The sequence below is a fragment of the Austrofundulus limnaeus genome, unplaced genomic scaffold (genome assembly GCF_001266775.1).
Source record: "Austrofundulus limnaeus strain Quisiro unplaced genomic scaffold, Austrofundulus_limnaeus-1.0 Scaffold90, whole genome shotgun sequence".
NCBI lineage: Eukaryota > Metazoa > Chordata > Actinopteri > Cyprinodontiformes > Rivulidae > Austrofundulus > Austrofundulus limnaeus.
In genome coordinates, this window is record NW_013952492.1 from 1120662 (window position 1) to 1137799 (window position 17138).

General features: G+C 39.1%; 3 protein-coding genes across 4 annotated transcripts in view; 2 read left to right on the forward strand and 1 right to left on the reverse strand.

Moving 5' to 3' along the window:
• Positions 1–4315, reverse strand: part of frmd4a (FERM domain containing 4A) — a 95849-nt gene extending 91534 nt beyond the window's left edge. Inside the window, exons 1-2 of the mRNA XM_014012340.1 lie at positions 4232–4315; positions 3727–3878 (exon numbers count right to left, since the gene is read on the reverse strand). Of these exons, the coding sequence (XP_013867794.1) occupies positions 3727–3771 (45 nt within the window). The 5' untranslated portion in view covers positions 3772–3878; positions 4232–4315. The remainder of the gene's footprint in view (positions 1–3726; positions 3879–4231) is intronic.
• A 146-nt stretch (positions 4316–4461) lies between these two features.
• On the forward strand, positions 4462–10570 carry LOC106520327 (receptor-interacting serine/threonine-protein kinase 4). The gene is made up of 13 exons (XM_014012347.1): positions 4462–4583; positions 7335–7532; positions 7698–8019; positions 8103–8251; positions 8334–8383; positions 8568–8720; positions 8884–8966; positions 9065–9125; positions 9197–9252; positions 9338–9436; positions 9605–9638; positions 9765–10004; positions 10081–10570. Exons 2-13 carry the CDS (start codon positions 7384–7386, stop codon positions 10092–10094), a joined length of 1410 nt encoding a protein of 469 aa, XP_013867801.1. The 5' UTR covers positions 4462–4583; positions 7335–7383; the 3' UTR covers positions 10095–10570.
• Positions 10571–11201: 631 nt separating this feature from the next.
• The window catches only part of impdh1a (IMP (inosine 5'-monophosphate) dehydrogenase 1a), an 8873-nt gene continuing 2936 nt past the window's right edge, over positions 11202–17138 (forward strand). For both annotated transcript variants that reach the window (XM_014012349.1, XM_014012350.1), the window contains exons 1-14: positions 11202–11788; positions 12398–12496; positions 13307–13355; positions 13963–14064; positions 14181–14255; positions 14399–14605; positions 14727–14814; positions 14892–15091; positions 15907–15997; positions 16101–16196; positions 16302–16445; positions 16533–16674; positions 16764–16907; positions 17002–17085. In XM_014012349.1, the coding sequence (XP_013867803.1) occupies positions 11553–11788; positions 12398–12496; positions 13307–13355; positions 13963–14064; positions 14181–14255; positions 14399–14605; positions 14727–14814; positions 14892–15091; positions 15907–15997; positions 16101–16196; positions 16302–16445; positions 16533–16674; positions 16764–16907; positions 17002–17085 (1757 nt within the window). In that variant the 5' untranslated portion in view covers positions 11202–11552. The remainder of the gene's footprint in view (positions 11789–12397; positions 12497–13306; positions 13356–13962; positions 14065–14180; positions 14256–14398; positions 14606–14726; positions 14815–14891; positions 15092–15906; positions 15998–16100; positions 16197–16301; positions 16446–16532; positions 16675–16763; positions 16908–17001; positions 17086–17138) is intronic.

Here is a 17138-nt window from a genome sequence, read left to right on the forward strand (position 1 = left end):
GTGCTTGGGCCCTGTGTGTGTGTGTGTGTGTGTGTGTGTGTGTGTGTGGGGGGGGGGGGGCTACTGAACTGGTCTGCCACGGCATTTTAAAGGCTTTTTGTTTGATATGAAGCAAAAGTGTTTCTTTTCTCCTGCAGCAACTTCAGAGCTTGAGTTTGCTGACATCAGCAGTGCTGGCTCTCGACATCACTCAAGCATGACCGTTCTGCAGGCAGACTGCAGCTTTTAGAAAAAATAAAAAAACTGTAAAACAAATCCTATGAATGCTTTATCGTGGCAATAATGATAAACAACAAAAAAAGGGGGGGGGTATAAAAGGGCGCTGCACAGTAACACATCAGCATCAAACTGTGAGATGCTGTTATAATAAAAATGGCTGTAATAAAACACTTCTGTGCCTTCACTTCTTACTAAGAACCAAATGTAAATGTAAGGTACAAAATGTCTTTTTACATATATGAGATATTTAAATAACTTAGATTTTTTTGCTGGCAAATTAGATTGTGTTAATTGTATCACAATTTTTGTTTTTGTATACCCTTAATTTCCCTTTATGGGATCAATAAAATATCATTCATTCATTATCTGTAGACTGTGGGGGTATATTTTTTTAAATAAAATGTTGGTTCAACGTGTCAGTATTGACTAATAGAATCTATAAATAACTCATCAATTGATAACTGCAGTATAAATTTTCCACCCATGTGTCCCAGAATTGGAAAATATGCTTGTTACAGTTACATTTAAAGAAATGCAAGAAGTGTTATCAGAGCCTCCCTCTCTGCCATTGTTACAGGGCAGTAATCAATTATCTCAGTATGATCTCATATTGCTGCCCCTCCCCCCCATGCTCTTCAGCTCACCTTCTTTTGTACACTGGCTGCTCTGTTGCACTATCAGAACATATAAAATACATACAAATAATGCATTATCAAGAGCTTTGTTTTTATTTTGACCACAGTTATAATATGTCTTTGCAGTAAATATGTGCCAGTGCATTAAAAAAAACCCTCCAACATGTCAAATCTACACCCACTCGGTGCAATATATCATCCAACAGTGATTTGATTAAGGCTGAATGAATCCCTTGGCTTGATCACACTGAGTCATCTGGTCTGCATCCGCAGTAATTGAATAAGGAGAAACAATAAAGCGCAAGGCAACATGAGGTCTTTGCCCTTTTCTTTCGTTGGCTGACTGAACACGGAACACTTCAGTCATGCTGTTGTGTCGTTATCAACGTGACCCATAAACGCTTAAGGTGTACCAACGTAACAATGTGATGACCTGTAACATGCAAGCTTTAGTATAAAACTGGGATCTGCGAAGCTGCTGGATGTTGTTCCCCTCGCTGCACAGAAACCCTGCAGCTTTGTGAAGATAATCCACTTAGCCTCAGTGTGTCAAGATCCCAGTTTACCTTCCTTCTGTCTGTGCTGTGTGTGAGGCCCAGTGTAACAGATAGGGAAATGCATATTGATCAGCGGCACCTGCATTTGAAAAACCAACCCCCCACATGAACAAGAGGTCTATAAATTGAAGTATAATATAAGTACATGGCACAGTAGAACATTGAAATGATTTGTTTTGTCAGCTTTGCTCTCTTCTATAATTAAATTTCCATGGGATGCTTTATCAAATTGGGCTAAAGTCATAACAAACCCTGGATTAGCTGCATCAGAATGTTATTAGCTGAGCTGGTAAGATATTGTCAGATCTAGGTCTTTGATCAGTGCTGGTTCTTAGATTAAAATCAACAATGAATAAAACCAGTATTTATTTATTTATTTATTTATTTATTTATTTATTTATTTATTTATTTATTTGTATTGAACTTATACTTTTTATTCTGGTTAGTAACAAGTGCTCAGCAATCGCTCAAAGACAGAAATACGATGAATTCAGTGATGTGATTATCCAGTTTGGATTTAAAGTGGGGAAATGATTTTCAGGTCCATCCATCCATCCATCCATCCATCCATCCATCCATCCATCCATCCATCCATCCATCCATCCATCCATCCATCCATCCATGCATCCATCCATCCATCCATCCAAGAAAAGCTTCTGTAATCACTGCTGTGAGATAATTATCTATTTGTCTGAAATATTAATGCACACAGAGGCAGGAAGCTTGATCAATGTTAATCTTGGCTCAAACACTTGCACACACACACACACATCTGCCAACTGAACCCACATTAATAATTAAGAAGGGTTCAACCTAGCAGGCTCGTGTGGAAGCAAATGCCACGGATTTAGCAAACAAGTCACTGAGCTCTGAGATCAGTAATGAGATGTTAGTTCTGCTCAGCGTGAACCTAAAGGAAATTTAAGGGCAGAGGGACGTGGTTAGGGGTAACGCTTTCTCCAAATGTTGTCCTCACCGAAGACAGCCGCTCATTGTCTGCTGATGGTTGGAATAAACTGAATGGTTGCCGAAATGGTTGCAGAAAATTACGGACGCTGACAGTTATTTACAGAATAGAACAGAGCTTGTGAAAACGGTTTGGTAGCAAAGCATTTTAGGAGTCGTCAGCCGTGACAAGAGCACTTGTTGGGAAACAGCCACCATACTAATGCTCACTTAAATGCAGTGAAGGAGTAAAATCACACTCAAGTGACACAAAACTGTCTACTGGATGGCACAATTCTCAGCAGATGAATTCTTTCATATTTCCACGCAAGCCTTAAAAATCCCCTCTGGAGGAGTCTCTTCAGGCGGGAAACAGCCTGATGGGATTTTTCAGTGGGTTCCCAGCTTTTTTTTATTTATTTTTTTTTTGCCACAGCAGCAGTTTACTTTGAAGCTGTCTTTTTCCATTATTGTGATTTTTGTTCTCTCTCTGTTTCTTTTTTTTAATTCCTTTCATGCCCTGTCTATAATCTTTTGCACTTCCCTTCACACTGCTGTCTCAATGCAGTATGGATTACATGGCCTATCGCCATAGTAACAGACAGCTATGACAGGTGGAAAATAGCAGGCAGTGCAGCGATGCATGACTCCCTCTGAGAATGCAGAATACCAACATTATAGAATAAAAATGAGCAGAACATGCTCATATACAGTGCCACCAAGCACATGAGGAAAGTTTACAAATAAAACCCTGACGGTTATCAGAAGAAGCCGTTACATTTGAATTCTACACGTCACTCTGTCATCGGTTCCCCGTTTAGACAGAAGGGACGTTTAGCTCGCCGTGTGCATCTGTTTTATTATTTTATTGGAAACACAGGAAGTTAAGCCAACCTGTTTTTGGCCAATAATTTACTGATAACAAGAGCTTACAATTCCTGTTTTGGTGGTTGCTGCCCAACAATTATCTCACATAGATGAGGTTTAATTAACCTACCGGTCTTGTATGAAGTATGAACAAATGCAAACCTTACTCAGCAATGAAAATTTCACCCCTGAAGCAACTTTGTTACTTGCACAGCAGATGCATTGTTCTAAAAGTTTGCCTTAAAGGACAGTTTTGTCTAGAACACAACTTTTCTGTTCAGTTTAAAAATAAAAAAATGTATGTATTATTGGCTTTACAGATAAAACACCTATTATAGCAAAAACAATGAGGTTTCAATTTTTCAAGGAGGATTTCAGGTTTGTAGGAAGTAACAAGGGGGGAGGAACACACAAAATATTAGCTTTTTATTGGATGGAGAGGAAAATGAAAGAGTTGAAAAACAGACAAAAACAAGTTGTACATACACCACTTTGAGACTTACCATAAGCAAACTGACAGCTGATTCAGGGATGAGTTGGACAGCCATGATGGAACGCTCCAATAGATTTGTGCAGAAAGGCAGAACAAACTGTCACCGATTTTCTTGAGAATTCCTCTTCCCCGTCTTCTTTGTTCTTCAGGAAACAAGCCTACCTTTGAACAGATGAAGATCTTTTACTGGTCCACCTGCCCTGTGTCCTTAAACCATGCCCACCCCTCTCTCAGTCAGTACTGCAGATTGTCTCGGAGCTCCAATTGTAATTCCACAGCCTATGGAGAGCCTGCACCTCCCCAATCTCTGTGACTCTTTGGACTTTGCAAAGATCAACCCTTCTTCCTCTTCTTTAATCTGGGAGCTGAACAGACCCCCCTTAATACCCTTTTTTTCTCCACTTTTAAAACACTCCCTGTGGACCACACACCCTCCTTCCCAAAACTCCTGTAACTGGAGCGCCTCTTATAAACACTCCCCTCCCTCTGTTGTTGCCCTCAGTTCTCTTTTCTACCTTCACAGCACAAAGCGCGTCTAGTCCTGCAGTGGTACTCCAGTCCAGCTGCTTTCTTCCAGCGTTGTCCTTCGCTGCTCCAGAGGATGTAACCTGTCTGCATCAGTGATGCTCCAAACGCTCACCTCAGCTCCCCCCGCTCCAAGATCCAGCACCTCCCCTTCACCTTTATCCCTGGATGTATCATTGGCATGAAACACCTGCAGAGGAGGAGGCAAACGAAGGAGAGTAGAAGGTGCAGTCTGAACGGAGCAGAGAGGGATGGAAAAGGCAGCGAGGAGCGGAGGGAGGATGTGGCGCTGCGAGCAGCCACTGGTGAACGAGGTCCACACCAAACTGAGCGTAAATGAAGGTGGGTGGGGAAGAGGGAGGGGAGAGAGGGAGAGAAATGCAGAGAGCAAGAGCAGACTGTGCGTATTGATGGGGGAAACAAGGCAGGGTGAAATGTGAATGAGCACTCACAGACTCAGTTATGTAAGGGTTTTACACCTGTGATGGTGCTCCTAAGCACAATATGCTGTGTTCAGAAAAAACTGATTTTTCTGACAAAGCTGTGATTCTGCTTGTGTTTTACTAATTGCATAGATTAAAAAAAGCAAACAAATCAGCACTGAAAAGATGCAGTAAAAACAATAGTTTAAATCCTGAATAATATAAACCAAATCAAATATTTTTCTTCTTTTGGAAAATGAATCTATTTGAGGTGTTGAGTAATGAAATAATACTTGGTTACTTTTACTTAAAGGGCCAATATTATGTGTTTCTCAGGCATATATTTAAATACTATACCATAATAAAGTATCTATGTCACCTTTAGCTGTTATTAAAATGCTGTTTTTATGTTTAAATAGAAAATAAACTGATCTTCTCATCACTTCCTCTTCTAAACGCCTTGAAATCGGCCTCAAAGGTATTTTTAATCTGAAAAGAGCTTCACTGAGTGAGAACTAATGTTGAGACCTCAGCAGACAGTTAAGTTTCACTTTCACTTTCACCCAAGAGCCTGCAGGAGTCATGGGTGGGGTGTGTGGGGAGGGGGTGCGCTCTGCCATGAGGAAGTTCTGTTTAAAGACACGTCCCAGTGGTGTTCCTGGTAACAAAAGGCGTTTTGGTCCCCACCTCTCATTTTGCTCCTCAGCATGGCTGCCTAAAAACACTGCAGGATTTCTCAAACATGCATGAATGAGTCAAAGCAAGGCTTTGGGCATGTTTTTATGAGAGTGTAAAATTATACATGTTATAAAACTCAAAAAAGTTGTTTTCACATGATATTGCCCCTTTAAGAAAGTCTTTGTTGTTTATACTTTCAGATGACTATTTTATATTTTCAGGTGATTGTCTGCACGTTCTACTCCTTACATTTTATATATGCAAAACAAATTTAATTTCTATTTCATTTGGGCTTGTTTTCATTCCATCTTGCAATCATTAAAAAACAAAGACAAAAATATCTATCACCACCTCATATTTGTAATAATTGTGGTTGGATGAGAGGTATAAATATATACCGTTCTGACACCCTATGTGACCTATCACACCTGTACATGACATAAATCATGTCACACTCCAACAGGACATAGCAGATGTATGTAGACTAGTATGAAGATGAGCATAGCAGACATATATGCAGCTGAAACAGGTGTTTTTTAAACATTTTAATATAACATTATAGTCGTTACAGCCTTTAGAAAAAGTATTTTTGGGGAGGTGGGATTGTGCACCTCTGTATTGCAGCTTAATCCTTTGAATGGAATAGAATAGAAGAGCTTTATTGTCGCTGATAAAAACAATGTTCAAGGACAGTGTCAAAACAGTGAAATGCAGTTTAGCATCCTCTCACAGGCAGCAATTTTTAAAAAATATATAAAAACAAGTAAATAAATAAACAATCCTTTGTCCTTGATGTTTTCCTTTTAAACTTTAGGTAGTTTTAAAAACAGTAATTTTACACTTTTTTCTTCAGTAAAATGCTTGATTTGATATTTCAACTTCCACAGAAGCAATTTTAAACCCTAATATCCACACTTTTGGTAAATCTACACATTTACCATATAAAAATTGCCATTTAAATCACCTTGATGCCTCACCTTGATTTGAGATGTGCATGTTTGTATGGATGTTACTTGTTAACCACCATGTTCCAAAGAATTCAAACACAAGATTTATTGTTTTAAGTAGTTGCACCCTTTGTTAACATTGAGACCAAAAGAATGCCCGAGCTTGATCCAACATTCAACATTATCAAGTGGTCTTTTATTTATTCTTTAAAACTTACGTAGACACAATCTGGGGGCTATGAAGTAAGTAGATGTCCAACATCTAACAGTATAACCAAAAATGTCAATGACTTATTGATATGTTTATATGTTTAACTGCACATTGGAGACTGGTGAAACGCAATTTCAACTTCTGTGCTAATCCTGTTACATAGATTTTGACAATAAAGTACACTTGAACTTGAACTAATGGCCTCAATTCACCCCCGTTCATGTGACGAAACATTTGTCTCTTTTGACCAGAAGGCTTGTGGGGAACTGTGTCTCAGAGATTTTGGCCACTATCACAAAAGCAACAAAAGGGTTCAAAGTTCATCTATAGTGCCAATACGTGAAGTTGTTTAAGTTCAACTGCTTTACTTTGTCTACAAAATAATAAATAACTTTCTGCATATAATCTGACAGTTTAAAGAGAGAAGGAAGGAAGGGGTGGGAGGAGGGAGGGTTGTTTCACAGTCTGCTGAAGTACTTCCGCAGTTTAAGTCCATCCCTCCTCTCAGCTGCAGCTGAAACAGAAACAGGAAGCTGGAACGTTATATTTGTTTCTCATTGCTTTTGATTGAACTTTTCCTTTAAACCTTAGACACAACCTGGGGGCTATGAAGTAAGTAGATATCAAACATCTAATAGTATAATCAAATAATGCTAAACTAGTGTTTGTGGAAAAAGCTTTCTTTTAAATTCTTTTGACAGTCAGTTTCTTCTCAGTTCTCGTAAATAAGGAAGAGCGGGATAAAGAATCACCACCATGTCGTTGATCAAATGACATTTTTAATAAATGTGCTTGTTTAATTGTGTTTTGTAATAGAATATTTTCTTCTGATCAGTTCTAACAGATTTTGACGTCTCAAACTGCATGCCCGAGTTCACCAGAAGATGGCAGAGGCGAGCAGTGAGGTGATTCATGACACAGATTTGGAGGAATGGAAGGAGATTGGTTGTGGTGGATTTGGAAGAATCTATAGGGTCTGGCACAAGACATGGGGTCTTGATGTGGCTATTAAACTACCTCATCAGGAATCAAGGTACATTTGCAACAACAACAACAACAACAACAACAACAACAACAACAACAACAACAACAACAACAACAACAACAACAACAACAACAAAATCATATTCTAAAATATTTATATATTATGTTTCTTCCGCTTTAAATAGATAACTGACTGTCATCCTTCTCGTTTCAGTCTAACGGAGGATGAACCACTGCTCAAGGAGGCTAATCACATGAAAAGTTTGGTCTTTGATTTTGTGCTCAGAATTTATGGAATGTATGATGGAACTCCGTTTAAAGGAATGTCCAGGAGGAGAGGTATAGTCATGGAGCACATGAAAAGAGGATCCATTGAGACCCTGCAGGAAAACTTAGCCGGCCCTCCTCCACCGCCTCTGGCCTTCCGTCTGGCCCATCAAGTGGCTCAAGGAATAAACTTCCTCCATCTGAAGAAAATTCTGCACTGTGACCTAAAGCCAAGCAATGTGCTGCTGACAGATGAACTCCACGCCAAGGTGCAGTACCTACCCCTTTAACTTTTTATGTAGCAGTTGAATGTAAAACTGAACTCAGTAGTTTCTGTCTTTGTATTTTGAAGCTGGCAGACTTTGGTCTGTCCAGGATCACCACCAGTGTTTCGAACATCGGTGATCAAACAAGGGATGTTGGAGGTACATTTAAATACATGCCACCAGAGGCGTTGGGAGATTTATCATATATACCCTGTCGTTCTTTTGACATATACAGGTAAACACTGAAGTACAGTTTTACAAATCCTCTATAGTTAAAAAGCAACTATAATCAAGAATTTCCACCCTTTCGTCATCAGTTATGGTATCCTACTTTGGTCTATCTTTACTGGTCAAGAACCATACCAAGGTACAGTGGATTTTATCATCTTCCTTTTCCACTTTTTAAACTTTTGTTAAGTGTAATTACCACCAAATGTTTGTTTTTCCTAAACCTCATCTGCTTATAAGTAATTATTGAGCACAGGTAAAGGCCTTTTTTCACATTCACGTTCGGCTCTGTCTACATTTTTACTGTTTTGAATACACCATAGGAAAAGGGAAAGACCTAGTTGCAGTGAGGATTCCAAAGGGTGACAGACCGGATGTCAAACGTTACCATAAAAATGTAGAAAGGATGGAAGAGCTGGTTAAACTCATGAAACAGTGTTGGGATGGGGATCCTGTGAAGAGACCTAAGTCTGAAGGTTTGATGTTCGTTGTGATCATTTGCTTCCTACTTTATACAAAACTTTACTGCCCCTATGTATGCATAATACATGCAACAGATGTTTAACACAGTTCAATAATTTGCATTGTTTATTTTCCAATAGCCACACACTCTAAAATGAAAAATGGTTTTCCTTCTAGAAATCATGGCACGCACAAAGGATGTGTTCTCAAAGCACCAGAGTAATGTTAATGTTGCCGTCTATGAAGTCTTATTAAAGCTGGTATGGAATGTCTTATATAAAACAAAATAAATAAGAACTGAAAACTCAGGAAGGGATTTTTTTTCTTTTTTGTTTACCGGATGTTTACTCTGTTTCAGGATTCACCTGCTGGTGTTCATTTACCTCAAACAAGTGGTGCAGACAGCGTTACCAAACCAGGTAGATTTAATCATGTTGCTTTTTTACACCTAAAAGCCAAAACCCATAAAATAAATATGATTCTGTTTCAGAAAATGCATGCGCAAAGGATGTTGTGGCTGTGGATCATTACAAATTTAGCATACAGGTATTCTTCAAATTTAAGAAATGACAAAGATATATTTTAACAGTGATTATTACTCGTTTTTTTCTTTATTTTGTTTCTTATTCAGGATCTCAGGGTGAGAGATAAGGAACATTCAGCACAAGATCCATCACAGGCAAAACACAGAGACACTCAAGTCCAACAACCAGATAAAGTCACCCCTAAGGTCAGTTTGGACTCATTGTTTTACAGGTTTTATTACGATGCTAAATCACGTTCCATCAAATCCCAAAGTAATAAAAAACTAAAGAAAAGTCCAATATTTGCCTGAATCCTTCAGTTTTAGTCATTAGTGTTTCCCAGTTTAAACTATTTTTTACTCTGTTGCCAACAGATGACTGAGAATGTTTGCACAAAAAAAGAAAAAGGTATGATTTTTTTAAAAATTTGCTTGTTTGTATTGATTGTCATAAAAATGCATTTAAGACTGGTAAGGACTCCACTGTCATTGCTCTTCTCACCTACACGTTTTTGTTCTTCTCCATCAAAAACAGCAACATTTATCGACGACATGAGACCAGAATTAATACAGCGAACCTCCCAAGTAATGGCCGTAGTTGAAGAGCTCAGAAAGCGAGTCCACTCAGAGGCCTACTCAATGATCAGAGCGGAAAAAACCTCACAGGACAAAATGAGAGAACTGTATGGGACGACGCTACGTTCAGGAGAATCAGCCAAAGCTGCCTTCTATGATGCCCTTAAAAAACACGAGCCAGATCTGATGAAGGAGCTGGGTATGATTTAATGCTTTTAATCCTTCAAGCCTTTTTGTGCCATCCAAGGTTTTAATTTCATTTTCTTTTCCCTTAGGTGCCTTATTCTAACGCAGCTGAGGCCCTCCTGCATGTAATAACTGAACATGTCAACAACATTTCTTATATTTACCTTTCCCCCCCACATTTTTATATGAAAGGAAATTTATTTTTTATTTGTTTGAATTGTATATATTTAAAGGTGCAGTATTTGTTTAAAAAAGGTAACTTTTCTCAGCTGCTGAAACTGACTTTAGTGGCACAGAAAGTTGGTTCCTGAAGAGCACATTCCTGGAAACAGCTAAGAAATTGTGAAGGACCATCAAACCTCCAGGACCCTGGTGGAAAACTCAAGCTTAAAGTGAAAAGTGTATCGGCTCTTGTGGAAAAATGTGACGGTTGTAGGAAGCAGTATTCGGTATTCATACGGTGCTATGTGAATATTTTGCAGCTTGTTTTATTGTACTTTTATAGAAACTATTTTTCAAAGACAAACTTAATCCAAATTTTTTTATATTGAAATATTAAAAGTCTGCCTTCACGTGCACAAAAATCTCTTGTATTCGTCTGAATTGTACGGCATCCATGCTGTGTGAGCTCACACTGGGGGTTTGACCTTTGTCTGTCTCCTCGACATGCATATGCTCACCGTTGTAATCCTTCGAGGTAAAAGTGTCATCTTGACCCGTCGTTCCTCCTCACTACTTCCTCCTTGCTCCACCCTACACACCTCTCACCCCACCCCATCCTGCTTTAATGCTCCCAATCCTCTTTGTGAGACGGGCGAGTGACGTCTGCAGCTGTCAGGAACCGAGTTAAGCTCAGCAGCCTCCAGGAGAGCGGTGTGGAGGGAAGCTCCCAGCCATTGGGGTGGGTGAAAATTAAGCAGGAGTGGGTGGGCTTTCTGCAGCTTCAACTACATCACTTTCACAACAGCTTCTTGTTTCTGGAACAGAGGAGGATGCAGGGAATTCTGAATTTGGTGTAGTTACCTTCAGCTGACATGTCCTCCCTTTGCTTGAGGGCGTTCATTCCAAGCCTGGGTGGGAATATGATCTTTTCTGATGGCAAGCAAACCATTTTAAAGAATCTTTTATTGTGAAATTCTTTGTAATATATTTTTAAACAGGAGATTTTTAACTGCAAGCATTTTGTTGTAAATCTTAATTTGCTGTGTTTTATTTTTTGACTGTTTTGGCTGAACTACAGCTCAGATTTAAAAAAAAGTAATCAGAGGGCAAAAATACTTTGTTTAATAACAGGTGTCTTAAAAAAGTTGTGAACATGCACTCATGCACTGTGTACCTTTTGAGTGCGTGCAAGTGAGCAGCAAATTGATAGCCTCTCTTGGGATCTGCTGAGCCCAGTGTTTACTTGGAGAGCTAGGTGTGATTCTACTTGTTCATGTGCAAAAGTAGTGCTTGGTCCGTGTACCTGTGAGAGAGAAAAGAAGTGAAAGGTGCTTGGGCCCTGTGTGTGTGTGTGTGTGTGTGTGGGGGGGGGGGTGTCAGAGTCCTGGATTTCCCAGAGATGGAGGGTCATGCTTATGACCGGTTTGGAGACAACGAGAGGGACTTTTACCAGATTGACTACAGGAGGATTGTGGGGGACATGGAGCCAGTATGGCCTCGTGTCCCAAACAGAGACGGGGAGCAGCCTCATCCCTTGCTGGCTCACGCCCACCCAACATCACATTCACACGGGTATGAGACGGCAGCCCAGAGATACAGCGCCACACGTATCCAGGCTGGATATGAGCCAGAGAGGTCAGTCTTCACACCATCATCTTTACTTTAACTGCCCTGTTGGAGTAACAGCAGGGATTTAAAACGTTTTACTCATCGTGTCTCTGGCAGCAGTTGACACGTCATATTTTTCTCTGAATATTAGCTTGTTTGTGATCAAGCTCATTTATTGACCTGGGCAGCTGACCAAATCCTCTTACCCGCTGCCGTCATCGATGTAAAGAAAGCATTTCCATTGAAAGGGATGTGCTCCTTTTCTTAGCAGTTCCTGTTTATTCTCCTGATCAGGCCACAGCAGAGGTCAGATAGAGGTCATGACAAAAAAGAACATCAGGGTTAGCGCATATTCTAAAGTTAAAGAACTGACGTATGATCATGTGATCATATTCCTGTATTTTATGCAGAATTCACAAGGGCTGAAACACCCAGTTATAATGTAATTTCTTTTGTAAACCATGGAAATCGATAAAAATCTACAAATAATTTCTTGCCAAAACTATTCCATCTTTTGTGTTTTAAATATTGTTCACAAGTAGAATTAAAACTGTCTCTTTTTCATGGTTTTATCTTTTTGAAAGTCTGATGTGATAATGTTTTCATCCATGCACGTATTTTATATTTATATTTAAGCATGGCTGACTTCTTGATCAGTGGAGGCACAGGTTATGTTCCTGAAGACGGACTCACAGCACAGCAGCTGTTTGCCATCGGTGACGGGCTGACATACAAGTAAGAAACTTCTTTATTTTCCCTGAAACAAACATGGAGGCAATGTGTTGAGACGTGCAAATTCCCAAAATGTCACAAGCAACTACAAAAATCACAGTCATGCGAAGACTCTCATTACTGTTAACATTTACAGTGATGGCATGTCAGCTTAGGCTTTAAAAGGAGGATTATTACGAGTGATACTACTTTCAGGGATTTTGAGTGATTTTACAAACGTAAAAGCAGTGTGTGTCAGTCTGTGTGTGTCTGTGTAAGTGTGGTGGGGGAGTAAGTGGCGTTTTAAGTGTCAGTGTATTAATGGGTGTCAGTGCAGTTTTCTTATTAGAAGCCATATGTGGGGTTCATCTGTGAACAGAGACTAATACTGAACATTTCAGTAAATTGAACTCCTGACAGATTATTTCACTTTTTTCTTTTCTTTTTTAACACTGGCTTGAAGAGTGCATCTCAAACACTAAACGTATATATCACAGAACTCACTTCATAATGGAAAAGATTGAGAAATGACTCCTTTTATTTAAAAGTATCAAGCAAAGTGGACTTCTTTTTTTATTTTTTGGGGTAGAAAACTAAACTGCAACAATATGCTTCTGCTAATATTTGAGAACTTATTGAAAAATACGTTTCCATCATAAAAATGATTTTACATATATTGTGGATGCACCAGAAGTGCTACAGCTAGCTGGTGCTATCTGTGCTCACAAATAACCATTCATTTTTAAACAAATAACTAAGTTTGGGGTTGATTGAAGTTTCTAAATGTAAAAAATGTCCTTTTTTTCACCACATTTGTTTCCTCTCTACTTTCAGTGACTTCCTTATTCTCCCTGGTTTTATTGATTTCACTTCTGAGGAGGTGGTGAGTGTTATCACAGTTTAATGCACATGTTTAGAAACTGAATAATGTTTCTGTATTTGTAGTGAGTTTTTTAAAAGTCAATTTATGGCTGCAGCTGGAAAACAAGACATTTTTATGACTATGGTGTTTAGATAATGTCTTGAGGCCTACTATTATTTTTATTTATTTTAAAAAATCTAGTAATTACCCAGATTTTATGCAGTTTAAACTAAAGTTTGTAGGTTTTTGTTTTGTTCATTAAAAGCAGCAGATGATGGCAGGATTATTTGTTTGCTTTGTTAAACTCTGCTGGGATGAAAAATTAATTTCTAGCCTGGGTCACATGGCTGGTTGCCTGTTAGCAGGTGTCCAAAACAGAAACACACACACACCTGCGTCCTTCACACTCAACAGATTAATACAGCAAGTCAGCCTCTATTATGGCCAAAGTGGCTTTTAGGTTTATTTACATGCAAAAAAAATAAAAATAAAAACAATCACTTAGCTTCTGTGCTGCAGCTGCTACCTTTGCAGTGACATCATTCATCAAATTAGTCGTGGATTTGATTAAAGTCGTCGTTCGATGTGAGGCTGACATTTTTGTTCCCAAATGCATCGTGTTTGGAAGGATTTGACTTCTGCACTGACGAGAAAAATCACTCTGAAGACGCCTCTCATTTCTTCCCCCATGGATACAGTCACAGAGTCATCCATGGCTATTGCTATGGCAGTGAGTACAAACACACACACATGCATCATTTATACTTATCCGCTCAATTTAACAATATTTGGATCCACAGTGGAAAAATGACATTTTTATCTTTGTTTCCACGTGCCTGATTTCAGCTGATGGGTGGGATTGGAATAATCCATCATAACTGCACTGCTGACTTCCAGGCCAATGAAGTCCGGAAAGTGAAGGTAGGACAGAAAAATCAGCACAGACATGATTTGACACTATAGTTGATCACTAACACACAGGGTAACTTCAGATTCTGTAAAACATCATGCAGAAGTTTTCTTTTTTTTTTCTTACTCCTGGCCCGTCTTTTTGTTTTTGTCAGAAATTCGAGCAGGGCTTCATCACAGACCCGGTGGTGATGAGTCCATGTCACACAGTTGGAGATGTGTTTGAAGCTAAGAGACGACACGGTTTCTCTGGGATCCCGGTGACAGAGACGGGGAAGATGGGCAGTAAGCTGGTCGGCATCGTGACCTCCAGGGATATTGACTTTTTGTCTGAGAAGGACTACGACAGGCCTCTGGAAGAAGTGAGTGTGGAGTTTTCTAAAAGTTGTGTATTTGTGAGAACTAAAGTTACACAAATCAGAATCCCAACTGAACATGGTAATTTAGAAAGTATACGATTCACATTTCATGTTTTTGATCTAGGCTATGACAAAAAGAGAAGATCTAGTTGTTGCACCTGCTGGAGTTACACTAAAAGAGGCAAATGATATACTGCAAAGAAGCAAAAAGGGTAAATCAGAAAAACAGGCACATTATGACAGTTTTTTTTGTTTTTTATTTACTCATGTTTCATTTCGTTTCTCTAAGGTAAGCTCCCCATTGTTAATGACAATGACGAGCTGGTTGCCATCATTGCCAGAACTGACTTGAAGAAGAACAGAGATTACCCTCTGGCTTCCAAAGACTCACGCAAACAGCTGCTGTGTGGAGCTGCAATCGGAACCAGGGAGGACGACAAATTTAGACTGGACCTCCTCATCCAGGCTGGAGTGGACGTGGTAGTCCTGGTGAGATTTATGTCCTGTAATATTCAGTATTTTGGTTTTTAGTTTAGTAAATTTATTCATTTTTATTTAAAAACAAAACAAATACTATACATATAACAAATAATACAAATCACAAATAAAATGAAAGGTGGCAGAAAGAAGAAAAAATATTAACCTTCCAAAAAAATAAAAAATAAAATAAAAATGTAAATAAACCTGGTTGTGTAATCCCTGTGGCTACATGTAGGGAAGCTTCAACCTTGAGATTTCATACTCACAGGTAGTAAAGTAAAGAAATAACTTTAAAGAAATAACTTTATGTTTTACTCTTATCTCCAAAATGTTCATAAGCCTTTCTCTTAATTTCAACTTCTCTAAAAATGTGGTTTCTCATTTTTTTCTATAAAGTCATTTTCAACTTTTTGCTGAAAAAGAGGAACTGTCCGATTCATAGAAACACGGAAGAAGTTTTACAACTTGATTTTTTTCACCAAAGGTTTGCTGAAAACATGACCAGATTTTTGAGACTACATGCCAAAGCCCTGCAGGAATACAGTTTGAAACTCTCAAACCCATTTTGTGTTTATAGACTAGAAAATTGTGATAGTGTTAATTTGTGACACCTACAAAATCAGTAGATTACTTTAATTCTGAGAATCAAAAATCAAATGTCCAGAATTTAGACCATGATCTGTTTTTTTTTCTGTATGAAATTTTACACAGTGAAATTAATGTATTACAATTGCTTTGTGCTTATTGTAGTTGACTTGTTTAATGCATTTACGGACGTAATCATCTGCCTTAAATCATTTCTAACTAAATGCATTCATTTTCAGGACTCTTCCCAAGGAAATTCGGTTTATCAAATCAACATGATTCACTACATCAAATCCAAGTATCCTGATCTACAAGTCGTTGGAGGAAACGGTCCACCTTTTTTCACATTTGTTTTACTTTTCTTTAAAAAAAAAACTCATTTTATCATCATCTTCATCAGTCATCTCTTTCCTGTGCCTCTGTCTCTCTCTAGTGGTAACAGCTGCTCAGGCTAAAAACCTCATAGATGCTGGTGTGGATGCTCTGAGGGTCGGCATGGGCTGTGGCTCAATCTGCATCACTCAGGAAGGTCGAAATATGAGCGCAGAGCTTAGTGGTTGCTTTCGTGTCTAAAAATTCAGCTCGTGCAGAAGATGTTTCAATCATGTGTTGCTTTTGTGTCTTTGTTTCTTAGTGATGGCATGTGGACGCCCCCAGGGTACAGCCGTTTACAAGGTTTCAGAGTACGCCAGACGTTTCGGAGTCCCGGTCATCGCAGACGGAGGCGTTCAGACTGTGGGGCACGTGGTCAAAGCTCTGGCTCTGGGAGCATCTACAGGTAGTAACGGACAGAAGGAACCTTCCATTTGTGCCAATTGCTTCTGGATCTTTCAGTCTAAAATTGTTCAATATTTTTTGTCTCCAGTGATGATGGGATCTTTGCTAGCAGCAACCACCGAGGCTCCAGGAGAATATTTCTTTTCAGATGGTGTGCGTCTCAAAAAGTACAGAGGAATGGGCTCCTTGGATGCCATGGAGAAGAACAACAGTCAAAAACGCTATTATAGGTATGGCAGACACACAGAGCTTCTTTCTCTTAAAAATCAAAGAAAAGCTTAATGAACTACTGTAATTTATGTGGATTTAATTTGTCCAGTGAGGGAGATAAAGTCAAAGTGGCTCAGGGAGTCTCAGGATCGGTGCAGGACAAAGGCTCGATTCAAAAGTTTGTTCCTTACCTCATAGCTGGGATTCAACACGGCTGTCAGGACATCGGAGCCAAGAGCTTGTCCATCTTGAGGTTAGTTTAAAACTGTAATTATGTTTAATGTAATCATTCAAAGATTTTGTTGTTGTGTGTTTGCTGGGTTTTAGCAAGTCTTTGTTGCTTTCAGGTCCATGATGTACTCAGGCGAGTTAAAGTTTGAGAAGAGAACCATGTCTGCCCAGATGGAGGGAGGAGTTCATGGCCTCCACTCGTATGCATGACCTTTGTACTTTCTGCACTATATATTTCATTTTTGTATATATA

Excerpts from the sequence above, each read along its gene's own strand:
- LOC106520327 (XM_014012347.1), top strand. The coding sequence starts at position 7,384 with ATGGCAGAGGCGAGCAGTGAGGTGATTCATGACACAGATTTGGAGGAA. Across the intron at positions 8,967-9,064 it reads ATGAAGTCTTATTAAAGCTG|GATTCACCTGCTGGTGTTCA; the intron begins GTATGGAATGTC and ends ACTCTGTTTCAG. Across the intron at positions 9,639-9,764 it reads TTGCACAAAAAAAGAAAAAG|CAACATTTATCGACGACATG; the intron begins GTATGATTTTTT and ends CATCAAAAACAG.